Source organism: Ranitomeya variabilis, chromosome 8, assembly GCF_051348905.1.
Source record: "Ranitomeya variabilis isolate aRanVar5 chromosome 8, aRanVar5.hap1, whole genome shotgun sequence".
NCBI lineage: Eukaryota > Metazoa > Chordata > Amphibia > Anura > Dendrobatidae > Ranitomeya > Ranitomeya variabilis.
In genome coordinates this window covers 89,825,736-89,842,603 of record NC_135239.1, presented here as the reverse complement: position 1 = coordinate 89,842,603, position 16,868 = coordinate 89,825,736, and the positions used below count along the sequence as shown (strand labels likewise).

General features: G+C 43.1%; 1 protein-coding gene across 1 annotated transcript in view; it reads right to left on the bottom strand.

Annotated features, from left to right (window-relative positions):
* Window positions 1-16,868, bottom strand: part of LOC143788270 (coagulation factor XIII B chain-like) — a 115,535-nt gene that overhangs the window by 77,054 nt on the left and 21,613 nt on the right. Inside the window, exon 2 of the mRNA XM_077277797.1 lies at window positions 4,341-4,517. Within this exon, the coding sequence (XP_077133912.1) occupies window positions 4,341-4,517 (177 nt within the window). The remainder of the gene's footprint in view (window positions 1-4,340; window positions 4,518-16,868) is intronic.

The window sequence follows — 16,868 nt, the reverse complement described above, 5'->3', positions numbered from 1 at the left end:
GAATCACCAGAGGAACGAGGTCTCAAAGAAAGAAATAATTTACAATTATTCTTAAAATTCAGAAACCTAGATCTATCTCCAGAAAAAAACTCAGGAATAGGTACTTTTGGCTCAGACATAGGACTGTTAACAACAAAATCCTGAATGCTTTGCACCCTTGCAGCAAGATGATCCACACTAGAAGTCAGACTCTGAATATCCATGTCTGCAGCAGAACTCAAAGCCACCCAGAGATTAAGGGGAGGAGAGAAGCAGGACAGACTGCAGAGCAGAAAAAAAAAAATTGAACTCAGGATTTCTCTTATCCCACTTTTGCGATGCATTTAACACTTTTGGCCTGTTGCACTGTTATGATCCTTGTGGCTTAGGATCACAAATCTAACCAGCTAAGTAGAAAATAATAGGACGAGCTCTGGGGATGTGGTAACTGGACTAACCGCAAACCTGATCCTAACCGCACACACTATAGGCAGCCGTGGAACGTTTCCTGAAATCCTAGACGTCTCTTCATGGCCTGAGAAACTGACTACCCCTAAAGAGAAAGTAAAGACCTCACTTGCCTCAGAGAAATCCCCCAGAGATATAGATGCCCCCCACAAATAATAACGGTGAGTTAAGAGGAAAAGACAAACGCAGAGATGAAACAGGTTAAGCAAATGAGGCCCGCTAACGCTAGATAGCAGAAAATAGCAAGGGATCTGTGTGGTCAGTAAAAAACCCTATGCAAAAATATCCATGCAGAGAATGCGAGAACCCCCACACCAACTAATGATGTGGGGGGAGCAACTCAGCACCCCAGAGCACCAGCAAGCAGGGAAATCACATATTAGCAAGCTGGGCAAAAACTAATCATATACTAGGAAACATCTTGAACGCAGATGAGCAAAAATAAGCAAACAGAACTTAGCTTCTCTTGGAGAGACTGATAACGGATGTAGACAGGAGCAATCAGAATAGCACTGAATACAACGGCAACAGGCAAGGAATGAAGGACCAGGTGGATTAAATAGGAAACCTAACTAGCAGATGACGAGACAGCTGATCCTGCCAGAAACCTGCAAAATAACAAAAAGAGCCACCAGGAGGAGCCCAAAGAGAGAACTCACACAGTACCACTCATGACCACAGGAGGGAGCCCGGAAACAGAGTTCACAACACTCAACATTCATTTGACGTATTCCTATGGACGTAGAATTACATTTCTTGATATTGATATATCTATCAATAATGACGGCTCTATTCTTACAACGATTTTTAGGAAACCTACTGCCACGAATTCATTTCTATATGCACAATCTTCCCATTTGCCATCTACAATTCATTCCATTCCAGTGGGACAATACTTAAGAGCCTAAAGAATTTGCTCTACGGAGGATGCATATCAAGAGCAAGCTAAGGATCTCTATTCAAGATTCAGAGAAAGAGGATATGGACATAGACGTATTCAATACGCTTATAAAAAAACACAACAAGTTACAAGAAATCAGTTATTATACCAACAAAAGCAAAAAGAAAAAACTACTGATACATCTAAGGTGAGACTAATTACTCCATATAATAGTCAATGGAAGGATTTTGTAGAAATCATTCATCGATGGAATGTTTTGCTTACTGATCCCATCCTGAAAAAAACTCTTACTCCAAAACCACTAATAACTGCTAAAAGATCCAAGAATTTGGGCGATATGCTAGTCAGAAGTCACTATTCCTCTAAAAAACTCCCTCAAAAAAATATTTTTGGAGATATACAAGGTTCCTTTCCTTGCAAGAGATGTCAGGATGTGCTAATACCATCAAAAGTAGAGAATTCTACAATGCAGATGAAACCCAGAAATATACGATTAGAAAATATCTTACCTGTACATCTCAGGGAGTAATTTACTTGGCACGATGCCCATGCCATAAAATATATATCGGCATGACTACAAGAGAACTTCACATACGAATAAGAGAACATGTACGTGACATTGAAAAATCTAAAGGTGCCAATCAAGATGAACAACTCAAGACTCTTCCTCGCCATTTCAGGGCATTTCATAATTCGGATGCTAGAGGGCTCGAAATTATGGCTATAGACCAGGTAACCTTGGGGATAAGGGGAGGGAATTTGTTTAAAGTATTATCCCAAGTAGAAAGTCGCTGGATTTTTGGACTTAATTCATTAACCCCAAATGGACTCAATGAGAGTCATGGTTTTGGATCTTTTCTTTAAAATCTTTAAAAATCTTTAAAATCTTATGGTCTTTCTGGTTCGGCTTCTTTAAATATTTTAGGTTATAAAGGTCCTTTGGTCTCATGATTTTTCTAGTTAATTAATTATGGGTGTTTTCTTCGTTTTGTTTTGTTCTGTTTTATTTTACCATATTCTATTTATTGTGTTGTGTTGTTTTAATTTATGATTTTAATTATTTATATATAATCTTTCAGATTTATTGTAATCGCTGATGTGTTCTGTCCTGTGTCATCTATTGCGGTGAGGAAGAATTCTTCGGATAGAATTATCAATAGGACTTACTTGAAATTCTATCTTATGGATCGAAAAATTGTCAAGACATCGCCATATTCCATATCAAATTTGGACTGCTGTATTAGCGGGTCGGCTAAACCTTTATGCTATGTTCTATTGTGGAATGTAATTTCTGCCATCTAGACAACTGTATAATATATATATATGTTTTTTACTATTTATTATTTTTTCGTATATTGAGACACTAGGTTTTATATATATTTTTTTGCACTATAAAATATCACTTATAACCATGTATATTTTTACCATTATCATATAGTACAATTATATTAATTATTAGAATTCCCACTTACACTAGGATGATTCACCATTATCACATTTAATTAGATACATATCACATTCATATATATTTATACATTATATTCATAATAATAATTATGACTTATGCAATTAGTATAATCTATGTTTGAATTTTTGTATTTAGTTCTTTTTATTTTTTCTATATACATATATAAAATCTTGCTGATTGGCAGCTAATTCACATGTTTAGATTCCCTGCATTCTGTTTTTTGACATGTTTTGTTATATATATATAATATTCTCATGAATATAGATATAACCTTTAATTTTTTATACATATTCCCGGTATGCGATCTTTAGCTTGCATAACTAATATGGTCAATGCGCAATCTCCATTTATTCTGTTCCACTTATAAGCTTTTTTTCTATCTAGAGGCACACATAATTCCTGCTGATCGGCAGTCAGTACGCATGCCCAGATCTCCTGCACTTAGCTTTCCAGATATGCTCTTCCGGTATACGCAAGTGATCCTCGCTGCCTAGCAACGATGGATGGCGTGCGTTCCATTGAGCGTGGACGGAAATGCTTCTATAGAGTGCGGTGATATCTACGCATGCGCCGCATAGATTGACGTCAGGCGGAACACTAAATCTGATTGGCTCCTTGAGCTATTCAAACTGACACACACACGCCGCTAGCAAACCACGCCTCCTGAAGAAGATCGGCGAAACGCGCGTCGAGGAGGCAGGTGGGGATTCATTGCATCTACATTTCCATGTAAGTTACACTACTTTATCATGTGCCATTTATCTTTGCACTTAAGCACTTATATCACATATAAGTAGTACGCACTATTGCACTTTACTTTCGGCGTCAATATGCAGCACTACCTGTCTATTTTTAGATCTGACTAATTAAGTATATATATTCAAATAGGAGACACCGTTGGTGCTGCAATTGGCCATATTGATTGTGCTTAATTTTCTATATATTAGGATTCCTGTTGGTACCAATTTGATGTTTTGATGTGGATTTAGCATAATTTCAGTGCAATATCTATATAATAGGATGGATATTTTTATCAATTTTCATGCAATGTGATTGATATTTCTATATGGATATAATCTTTAATATCCCTGATATTCCTGCTATTAGTGTCATTCTGTTACTTATTTTTTTCATCTTTTTTGATTAAATAAAATTTGTTAGATTTTTTTATATAAATACTCTCGAACCTTCTTTCTAGTATTTAATAATAGAAAGGGTTATATGTGATTACATATACGGAGGTAAAATACTGACTAAATACTGACTGTGTGAACGTGACCTAAACTATAATGAGGGGAGGGATTATTTTTGACTGAGCAAAATAATCATTCAGCACTGAGCTATACTGCCGTGCCTTTGAAGGGAGACTAACTTTCTGCACATTGGGGCAACTTGTCATTTAGATTTTTTCTCCAAAGACATGATGCATAGACAGCTAACACTACAACAAGGACAATTGTAGAGATTATGTAGAAAATTCACGGTGGTAAATATTATCTTTATTGATTGCTTTGTGCAGAGTACCAGAACACTGAGGTACAGTTGACCATCCGGTAGAAAGACATTGTACTTTTTCCACAATATTCCTCTGTGCAGTCATGTAGCCTTTATCACAATGATATTGCAGCCATTCTCCAACTTGAAACAAAACTTTTTCTGACTCATAGCTTCCATTCTTCAGAACTGGAGCTTTACAAATATCTGTGAATAATGCAATAGAATTAATTCTTATGTGTAATAAATATAACTCCATCTAAACCTTATCTTTAAAAAATGTCAATATATTTATTTAATCCACAAATTTGAATACATATAAAAGGAAATGATTTATGAAGAAAAATCCTTGTCCGTATGCACCGTCAGGTTACATGAACATCATAAGTATGGCTTAATATTCTGAATATAAGCAAGAACGTAAGCCACTCTTGGATGAGCAGTAGCAGATGTGATGCCTGGACTGCTAACAGACCTGCAGCAATCAGCTGATTGCTCTGATAAGTCTCTTTTGAGACAGAAAACAAACAGAGGTGCTCAGTATGTGAATCAAACTGGAGGTGCAGAAACTCCAGCAGGATGGAATTTGGACTGGAAGCACACAAGACCGCTGAATGGACCGCCTGTCCCAATTGCAAGACAGGGAACCAAAGGATAATCCAGAAAGTTGTAAGAAATGCGGTTTCTCTGGGCTCTACCATAGAGGATGATGAGCCAGATTGTAAGATTTTTTAATATTTTTTAATGGCAACAAGATTATGTGTTTCTGGGACGATTAGTCCCCTTCATCAGGTAAAGCTGATGAAGGGGACGGGTCATCCCAGAAATGAGTAGACTTGTTACTGCGGCGCCCCAGGGTGCTGGTCGTCGCAGTAGTGTCACATTCCTCCAGAGGAGAGTGATGCTATGTTTGGAGGCAAGGAAGGATAACTGCATCCAGGTACCACAAACATGCAACACTTCACACTCCAGGCCACCAGGAGGAGCTTCTGATCCTATTTACTAGGTGACTCCCCATATATATATAACTGGCAGTCTGTAGGAAAAGTCAGTCAGTCCTTCAGGGAAGCTGTTCCTGGCAGGAGCGAATTCCTGTCAGAGGACAGAGGAGAGGGTTCACGGAGCTGTGCATGACCACAGAGCTGCAGCTCCCAGAAAGAGACATTGAAGACCGAATTGTTTGCAGCGAGCATGCAGGAGAGGAAGCACAGGAGAGGATATCAGAAGGGGACCAGCCCCGAGCAGGCTGCCTCCTTCTGAGGGGCAGAGACCGGTAGCCAGAACACGGAGGTTGTAAGGACCTCTATGACTTACATCAGAGACCGGCAGGACAGCTGAACTCTACGTTACCTGTCCGACCTTACACCCAGGAGGCATGGTGACAACCTTAGAGGCTGGGGCATGCTAGAGTCCCTATAAACCGCCTCAAGTCACCAGTCATACGGGTATGTTCCATCCAATCCGGGGGACAGAGAGAGATAACATCTGTGAGGACATTATGAGAAGCTTAGCAGGACTACTACACCATGGCGCTAGAGGAAAGGCTTATATTCTCTATCTGGACAAGGGGACTCTGGACTTGCCTCCAAACCGGCCGGACCCTGCCTGTCCCCTGGTCTGGTGCTCTGGACTGTGGATGCTGAAGTCTTCAGTAAAGGTAAAGAGACTGCAACCCTGTGTCCTCGTTCTTCTCTGCACCTCTCACCATTCTACCATCTACACACCAGGAAGCCCTGGGGATACACTTCACCTGTGGGAAGGTATACCATCTAGCTGCCATAACATCACCCCAGCGGACCCCTTTAAGCAGCGTCGGTCACCCTGACCGAATATCACAGGTGGGGTCATGAACATAAACTTTATCCCTTTAAAGACCTTTCCCTTTTATACGGACGTCCCAGGGCCACGGACCGGGTCAGCCACCGTGACATCCTACCTGTGAACCGCAGGACCCGGTACCGAGTACCCCACCGCCCTGACAGGGCACTCCATTACCATTAAAAAATAATAATAAACCTTACTTGCTATCCAAGTCGTCTTCCTCTATGGTAGATCCCAGAGAAACCTCATTTCTTACACCTTTCTGAATAAGTTTCATTTGAGAACATTTGAACTTTTTCAATAGATAACAGAGCTCACGTTTGCATATGACCGAATCTCATTTTGAAGGGGGGTGTTTGGACATACTGTAAGCCCTGATGGGACAACAGAACTGATGACTAAACACAATGTGAAAGCACCCTTATATAATTCTGTTTCACCATAAATTTACTTGCGAGAGCAAATGGAGGCTAAGGATTAGGCCGGAGACACACTGGTGCGAGATACGGCCGAGTCTCGCTGGTTAAAAGCAAGCTGTGGCACCGGCACTCCGGAGCGGAGCGTGCGGCTCCATGTATTGCTATGCAGCTGCACGCTCCGCTCCGGAGTGCAGGTGCCACAGCTTGCTTTTAACCAGCGAGACTCGGCCGTATCTCGCACCAGTGTGTCTCCGGCCTTAGGCCTAGTCACACTAAGCATATAAAATAATTGGTCTGATTCTCACTGCCGAGAATCTCACGAGTGTCATGCAACTGTCATGCGAGTACAGTCCGATATTTCATACTTAGCATCCGATTTACATCCGAATGCAGTGTGATTGCTATGAATATTCATTGCCCTCCACACTCTTCTCTTTATTTCTCTTTAGCAGCGGGCACAGGAGTTAGCCGCAGCAGCCGGCTCTTGTCCCTGTGGCCTGCTGCTCCCCCACCTCCCTACCTCCCCACCACAGCCTGTACATCCGGACTATATGACACCCCCCCATTTTCCTCCACATTTTTGGAGGAAAAAAGTACATCGTATAGTCTGAAAAATACAGTAACTTACTGATGATATTATAATTTTGCAAGAAGCACCTGTATATGTTTTGAAGAATATTTCCTTTGAAAATAATGTGTAAATGACATAGAGAATTGCTGTATGTAAATGCTCATGTTAAAATCGCATTGCAATCGGTTTTCTCTTTAATGGCATACTGGTATGATGGACCCCAACTCGGTCCTGGTATGCATAGTCCCATTCTTTCCTTATCCTGGTATGACTGGCCCCCACCCCCATCCTGCTATGCATGTTCCCATTAGAAAACATAAAAAAAAAAAACATCACACTTCACGGCACAGCTTCCTGCTCCGATGCCAGCAGCTGCTTAATGCCTGAAAGCGGCACAAGGCATGAACGTCATGCGCTGCTCGCGAGCTGAATGGCAGCTGCCAGAATAATCAATGCTCCCAATGCCAGGGTCATGTGCGTGCAAAGCAGTGAGTATTCATTGCTCTCTAGTGAGCAGTGTGTCAGCCAAAGCCTTTGTGCTGCTGCCGGAGATCACGTGTGCCGATACTTAAGAGAAATGAATATTCACCCCATTCCATGAATATTCATTTCTCTTAAGTATCGGCACATGTGACCACCAGCAGCAGCAGGAAGGCTCCACATGAAATTGTGATCTCTACAGAGCAATGAATACTCACTGCTTTGTGCGCACACGGTCCTGGCATGCAGAGCATTGAGTATTCCGGCAGTTGCCCTTCGGCTTGCAAGCAGCGCATGACGTCCCTGCCATGCACTGCTTACAAGCATTAAGCAGCTGCTGGCATCGGAACAGGACGTGAGGGAGCCACGGGAATATAAGTGTGATGGTTTGTTTTTTTAATGTTTTCTGATGGGGCCATGCACACCAGTATGTGGTGGGGGCCAATCATAGCAGAATAAGGATGGGACCATGCATACCAGGATAAGGATGGGGGCCAATCATACCAGGTTAAGGATGGGGCCCTGCATACCAGGATAGGGATGGAGCCATGCATACTAGGACAAGATGGGGGCTCTGCATACCAAGATAGGTATGAGGGAAATCATTCCTGCCAGGATAGAGATGAGGGGAACCATTACTACCAGGATAGGGATAAGGGAGCCATGCATACCAGGCTAGGGATGAGGAGCCATGCATACTAGGATTGAGATGAGGGCCATGCACACCAGGATATGGATAAGGGGGCCATACACACCAGGATAGGAATGAGGGAGCCATGCATACCAGGGTAGGGATGATGGAGGCCATGCACATAAGGGTAAGGATGAGGGGGCATGCATACCAGGATAGGGATGAGGGGATTCATGCATACCAGGATAGGGTTGATGGGGCCATGTGTATCAGGATGCGGACTAGGGAACCATATAAACCGGGATAGGGGATATTAAGTACAGAATTCATTATATTTTTTGCTTCAATTGTTTTTCCCTAATTTCCTCCTCTAAAACCTAGGTGCGTCTTATGGTCCGGTGCATCTTATAGTCCGAAAAATAAGGTAATTAATTTCAGTTCTTCAATACAAAAAGTGAAACTGGTATATTATATAGAGTCATTACAAAGTGATCTATTTCAAGTGTTTACTTATGTTAATGTTGATGATTATGGCTTATGGCCAATGAAAACCCAAAAGTCATTATGTCAGTAAATTGGAATAATTAACAAAAAACAATAGCAAAAGTTTCCTAAGCATTTAAGAAGGTCCCTTAGTCTGTTTCAGTAGACTCAACAATCATAGGGAAGACTGCTGACTTGACAGATGTCCAGAAGGCAATCATTGACACACTCCACAAGGAGGGTAAGCCACAAAAGGTCATTGCTAAAAAAGCTGGCTGTTCACAGAGTGCTGTATCCAATCATATTTAGGGAGAGTTTAGTGGAAGAAAAAAGTGTGGTAGAAAAAGGTGCACAAGCAACCGGGATAACCGCAGCCTTGAAAGGATTGTTAAGAAAAGGACATTCAAATTTTTTGGGGAGATACACAAGGAGTAGACTGCTGCTAGAGTCATTGCTGCAAGAGCCACCACACACAGACGTGTCCAAGACATGGGCTACAAGTGTCGCATTCCTTGTTTCAAGCCACTCATGACCAATAGACAACGCCAGAAGCATCTTATCTGGCCAAGAAGAAAAAGAACTGGACTGTAGCTCAGTGGTCCAAGGTGTTGTTTTCAGATTAAAGTAAATTTTGCATTTCATTTGGAAATCAAGGTCCCAGAGTCTGGAGGAAGAATGGAAACGCACACAATCCAAGCTGCTTAATGTCTAGTGTGAAGTTTCCACAAACAGTGATGGTTTGGGCAGCCATGTCATCTGCTGGTGTAGGTCCACTGTGTTTTATCAAGACCAAAGTCATAATTATTAGAAAAGAAAAGAACACGCTCTATATGAGAGATCACCAAGAAAAATGTATACCGTATTTTTCGGATTGTAAGACACACTTTTTTTCCCCAAAATTTGGGGGGGAAATGGGGGTGCATCTTATAATGCGGATGTACCTTAATGATACCGTTGCTGCAGGGATTAAGGGGTGTCCAGCGGTGCTGCGGGTGTCCGGCGCTGCTAACCAGTGCTCTGAGAGTGTCTCTGGTGCCCGGCGGCGCTGCGGGGGTGTCCGGCGGTGCTACTGTGGGTGACCAGCGCTGCTGCCCAGTGCTCTGCTGGGGTCTCCGGTGCTGCGGGTGCGTGGCCGGCGCTGCCCGATGCTGCTGCAGCAGTCTTCAGTGCTGCTGGAGCCCACCCCGACAGTCCCATGATTTCCTGTGCGGTGGACTCCAGTAAAATGGCCACTGGGAATGCGGCGCATGTGCAGATGGAGATCTTGGCACCGAGATCTCTGGAGATGAGATTTCAGCGCTGATAGTTTTAGTACTTCTAGATCACAGTGCAGCTAAATATCTTTGACTCGGTGCACACTAAAATTTTGCATACAACACCTGCTTAGCAATGAGTAGGAGAATTCTACATGTGAAAAAAATATCTCATCTAAGGGGTTGGCACTTGCTCTTAATTTGGACACTCCCTACCAGGTGCCAAAACAAATGTAATATTTTTCCTTTGACCAGTGCTTATTGAAGTAATTTATACATGATTGCCATACTTACTTGTGGGTTCATTGGGCAGTACCCACCGTCGGTGGATTTTTTTCTTGGTTTTAAATGTTTTTAAACTTGTTTTTTTGGACACTTGAATAAAGGATTGAATTATACATTTTTCTTGTCTCTGATATAGCATGTTCTTTTCTTTTCTAATAATTATGACAGTTTTTAACATGTGTCAGGTTGATCCCTTATTCATATTGGATATCATTTGATGGTGTCCTCCTTTTTTGACCTTTGTTATCAAGACCAAAGTCAGCGCAGCCGTCTACCAGGAAATTTTAAAGCACTTCATGCTTCCATCTGTCGACAAGCTTTTTGGAGATGGAAATTTCATTCTCCAGCAGGACTTGGCACCTGTCCACACTGCCAAAAGTACCAATACCTGGTTTAAAAACAACAGTATCACTGTGCTTGATTGGCAGCAAACTCGCCTGACCTTAACCCCATAGACAATCTATGGGGTATTGTCAAGAGGAAGATGAGAGACACCAGACCCATCAATGCAGATAAGGTGAAGGCTGCTATCAAAGGAACCTGGGCTTCCATAACACCTCAGCAGTGCCACAGGCTGATCGCCTCCATGCCACGCCGCATTGATGCAGTAACTGATGCAAAAGGAGCCCCGACCAAGTATTGAGAGCATTTACTGAACATGCATTTCTGTAGGCCAACATTTTGGATTTTAAAACAATTTTTCAAGCTGGTGTTATAAAGTTTTCTAATTTACTGAGATAATGACTTTTGGGTTTTTATTGGCTGTATGTTATATTCATCAACATTAGCAGAAATAAATAATTGAAGTAGATCACCCTGTCAGTAATGACTCTATATAATATATGAGTTTGACTTTTTGTATTGAAGAACTGAAATAAATTGACTTTTTGATGATATTCTAATTTTCATTATTACAATTCATTTGCCTCATTGTGTAAAATCACAGCATGACAGGATAGAATAGAATATATAGAATAGATATAGATGAGTCACCCGCCAGGGCCGTGGGGTACCCAGTACCGAGTCCGGTGTTCACGGGGGGATGTCACAGTGGCAACCCGGTCCGTGGCCCTGGGCACCCATGTAAAAAGGGGAAATTGAATAAAGTTTATGTTCGTGACGTCACCTGTGGTATTCGGTCAGTGGGGACCGACGCTGCTTTAAGGGGCCCTCTGGGGTGATGTTATGGCAGCTAGATGGTATAACTTCCCACAGGTGAAGTGTATCCCCAGGGCTCCCGGTGTGTAGATGGAAGATGGTGAATGGTGCAGTATAGGATGAGGACACAGGTTTGCAGTCTCTTTACCTGGTTTACTGAAGACTTCAGGCAGCCACAGTCCAGGGCACCAGATCACAGGGCAGGCAGGATCTGGCCGGCTTGGAAGCGAATCCAGAGTTCCCCTTTACCAGGTGGAGTTAAAAGCCTTCCTCTAGCATGGTGGTGCTGTAGTCCCTTAATGCCTATGGCTTCAGATAAGGTCCTCACAGTTCTTCTCTCTGTCCCCCATATAGGATAGGACAATACATGTATGACAGGTAACTCGAGCCTTTTTACTGGGACTCTAGCACGCCCCGGTTCTATGTGTTACTGTGTCTTCAGGTGTGTGTGGCGGACAGGTAACTTGCAGTTCAGCTGTCCATCCGGTCTCTGCTGTAATTCGTAGAGTCCCTTACAACCTCGGTATCCCAGCTACTGGTTGTCTGCGCTTCAGAGGGAGGCAGCTCCTTCGCAGCTGGTCTCCCCTGATATCACTCTCCTGTGCTTCGCTCTCCTGCACGCTCACTGAATTATGTTCTTTCCTTCCGTATGTCTCTTTATTTAGGAGCTGTAGCAACTCTGGCTACATGGCTCCTTCAGTCCTTCTGACACTTCGTGTCTGACTGCTCTCTCCTCTGTCCTCTGACAGAATCTGACTAACTTCCCTCCAAACCACAATATATCTGCATATGCAGGGGAGTCACCTAGAAATAGGATCAAAAGCTTCCCCTTGTGGCCTAGAGTGAGAACATGTTGTGTGCATTGTGATTACCTGAAAAAGAAGATCTTTCATCGTTTCAAAGCGTAATATCACTCTCCCCGTGAGGAAAGCAATGCCACTGTGACGACCAGGACCCTGGGGCTCCACATATACACATAGAATAGATAGATATATAGATGTCATTGACACACACATATACAGTGGGTATGGAAAGTATTCAGACCCCTTTAAATTTTTCACTCTTTGTTTTAATGCAGCCATTTGGTAAATTCAAAAAGTTATATTTTTTTTCATTAGTGAACACTCTGCACCCCATCTTGACTAAAAAAACCCGGGGCAAAGGATTAGTTTGGCGCCCCCCCCTCCCCCCAAACCCTCCCCATTTGAACCTTAACTCTATTAAAACTGTATGACCAAGCCAAGGTACATTCCTGAATCTCCATAATGTTAAAATAGATACCAATAAAACTAAAATTAATTAAGACATCAGTAGGTTAAGTGTTTTTGAATATCCATATAGAATCAGGAGCCCCATATAATCCTGCATACAGGTTAATAATGGCCCCATAAGATGCTCCATAGACACATTTGCCCAATATAGTGCTGCACAAACGTTATGGCCCCATAAGATGCTCCATACAGACACTTGCCCTATTATAGTGCTGCACAAAGGTTATGGCACCCATATAGTGCTGCACAAACATTATGGCCACCATATAGTACTGCACAAACATTATGGCCCCCATATAGTGCTGCACAAACATTATGGCCCCCATATAGTGCTCCACAAAGGTTATGGCCCCCATATAGTGCTCCACAAAGGTTATGGCCCCCATATAGTGCTGCACAAACATTATGGCCCCATATAGTGCTGCACAAACATTATAGCCCCCATATAGTGCTGCACAAACATTATGGCCCCCATATAGTGCTGCACAAATGTTATGGCCCCATAAGATGCCCCATACAGATATTTGCCCCATTTGCTGTTACTGCGATAAAACATACTCACCTCTCCGTCGCTCAGGCCCCCCGCCCCGGCACTTTCAATATTCACCTGACTTCGTTCCAGCCGCCGCTCCATCTCCCGCCTCCTCTGCACTGACGTTTAGGCAGAGGGTGCACACTAACTACGTCATCGCGCCCTCTGACTTCAGCGTCACTGCAGAAGAAGGACCGGCGACTGGAACGAGGAGCAGGTGAATATCGCGCAGCGCAGCGCTCCCCTCCCCGTTATACTCACCTGCTCCTGGCGTGGTGCAGTCCCTGCTTCCCCGGCTCTGCTGCTTCTTCCTGTACTGAGCGGTCACCGTTACCGCTCATTACAGTAATGAATATGTGGCTCCACCCCTATGGGAGGTGGAGCCGCATAGTCATTACTGTAATGAGCGGTACCATGTGACCGCTCAGTACAGGAAGAAGCCGGGGCGCCGGGCAGCCAGGGACCTGCAGGGACCGCGCCAGGCGCAGGTGAGTATAATTAGACAGCCCCCACTCCCTGGCACTGCCAACCCCCTCCTTGGACCGCAGCATCATCAGGCGGCCCGCTGGCGCCCCCCTGTCGGCTGCGCCCGGGGCACATGCCCCGGCTGCCCCCCCCTGGATACGCCACTGTTCAGACCCTTTGCTCAGTATTGAGTAGAAGCACCCTTTTGGGCTAGTACAGCCATGAGTCTTCTTGGGAATGATGCAATAAGTTTTTCACACCTGGATTTAGGGATCCTCTTTATATTATCCAGTCACGGCAGCTTGCATTTGTTCACATTTGCTTTACTCTGCTGTTCGTCTTTTTTTTTTTTTCCTGTTTTAGCACTGCTATCTTTTGTTAAATAAGAAGGCGTTATTATAGATTGTGTGACTTTGTTTTTTGTCTTTTGATCCAGATGAAGGCTTTGGTAAGAAACTATAGGGAGAACTTGTCTTGTTTGTGAGTTATTTTGGTAGCTAGTTCAGGACTTACAATGGGAAAACACAGTTTCAGAGTTGAAAAGTTGAAGGGATTTTTAGACTGCTTCAGAGATTTTAATTTTCTTTGTGGGAGGAAATAACATTTGGGCAGATCAAGATTTATTCTGAAAAATAGCCTGTCTCTCATCAATGCAGGTTTACTCATACAGTATTAGTTTTTGCTGAGATAGGCCCAAGTCAGTATTGCAGAGAGTTATGAAAAATAAGGAAATATGAGAATGGAAGTATAAATAAGTATTAACCTTCTATAAGTGGGTTTTGTACAGACACAGAATTGGAGAACTTTACCACTGAAAATTAAGAGATTATACAATGGCTTGTGAAAGTATTCACCCCCTCCCCCTGGCTTTTTCACTATTTTTTACATTACAAGTCCTGTGTTTAAATATTTTTATAATCTGATTTGTGTGATGCATCAGCCATGAAGAGCTTAAATTGAAGTGAGGAAAATATAGGCATAAATTAAATTTATGGGATCAAACAACTAAAAATTTGCATTTGTATATGTATTCACCCCCTTTTTGCTATGAAACTTCTAAAATTGTCTGGCGCAAGCACTTACCTTCACAAGCCACATGCTTAGTGACAGGAAGTCCACCTGTGTGCAATCGAAGTGTCACATGGCATGTCAGCATATACACACCTTTTCTGAAAGATTTCAGAGGCTGCACTACTAACCAAACAACACCATGAAGACCAAGGAGATCTCCAAATCAGTCAGGGACAAAGTTGTTGAGCAGTGCAAGCTGGGATTAGGATATTTAAAAAAATAAATAAAATAAAAAATATTCCAAAGGCCGAAGTCACACTAAACATATGAAAAATCGGCCCCAGTCTCCCAGCCGAGAGTCACACGAGTGTAATGCGAGTGTCATGCGAGTACAATCTGATTTTTCAAAACTAGCATCCGATTTACATCCAAATGCAGTGCTATTGCTATCCGATTGCAATGCGATTTTAACATGAACTTTTACATAGAGCTGTTCTCTATGTCATTTACACATTGTTTTCAAAGGAAATATTCGTCAAAACATGCACACACACACATACTGTATGTATATATATATATATATATATATATATATGTATATATATATACACTCACTGGCCACTTTATTAGGTACACCATGCTAGTAACGGGTTGGACCCCTTTTGCCTTCAGAACTGCCTCAATTCTTCGTGGCATAGATTCAACAAGGTGCTGGAAGCATTCCTCAGAGATTTTGGTCCATATTGACATGATGGCATCACACAGTTGCCGCAGATTTGTCGGTTGCACATCCCTGATGCGAATCTCCCGTTCCACCACATCCCAAAGATTTCATGTTGTTTACGCCAAATTCTGACCCTACCATCCGAATGTCGCAGCAGAAATCGAGACTCATCAGACCAAGCAACGTTTTTCCAATCTTCTACTGTCCAATTTCGATGAGCTTGTGCAAATTGTAGCCTCAGTTTCCTGTTCTTAGCTGAAAGGAGTGGTACCCGGTGTGGTCTTCTGCTGCTGTAGCCCATCTGCCTCAAAGTTCGACGCACTGTGCGTTCAGAGATGCTCTTAGGCCTACCTTGGTTATAACGGGTGGCGATTTGAGTCACTGTTGCCTTTCTATCAGCTCGAACCAGTCTGCCCATTCTCCTCTGACCTCTGGCATCAACAAGGCATTTCCGCCCACAGAACTGCCGCTCACTGGATTTTTTTTCTTTTTCGGACCATTCTCTGTAAACCCTAGAGATGGTTGTGCGTGAAAATCCCAGTAGATCAGCAGTTTCTGAAATACTCAGACCAGCCCTTCTGGCACCAACAACCATGCCACGTTCAAAGGCACTCAAATCACCTTTCTTCCCCATACTGATGCTCGGTTTGAACTGCAGGAGATTGTCTTGACCATGTCTACATGCCTAAATGCACTGAGTTGCCGCCATGTGATTGGCTGATTAGAAATTAAGTGTTAACAAGAAGTTGGACAGGTGTACCTAATAAAGTGGCCAGTGAGTGTATATATATATAGCCTTTATTCTATCTAACTATATAAATATATATATAATATAGTTAGATAGAATAAAAGCCAACAATTCATGTGCCGCTTACAGTAAATAGGTTAGAATAGAATAGATATATACACATTGAACACATAGATACCGTATTTTTCAGACTATAAGACGCACTTTTTCCCCAAAAAATTGTTAGGAAAATGGGGGGTGCGTCTTAGGCTACGTTCACATTTGCGTTGTGCGGCGCAGCGTCTGCGACGCAATGCACAAAGCATGCAAAATGCATGCACAACGCAGCATTTTGTGACGCATGCGTTCATTTTTTGCATGATTTTTGGCGCATAAAAAACTGCATCATGCAGCGTCCTCTGCGCCCTGACAGTTGCGCCAAAATGACGCATGCGTCACAAAATGCAAGACAACGCATGTCCATGCGCCCCCCATGTTAAATATAGGGGCGCATGACGCATGCGTCACCGCGGCTGTGCCCGAGGCGCTGTGCCGCACAATGCTAATGTGAACGTAGCCTTATAGTGCGAATGCAGGCTTATTGGTTGGTTGCGGCAGTGGTGTGGCGGCGGCAGAGGTGCAGTGATGCTGAGGCACAGTAGGCAGTATGGCGTGCACCTGAGCAGGGTCCCATCCTCAGGTGAGGTGATGCCACGGCCCGGTGTCC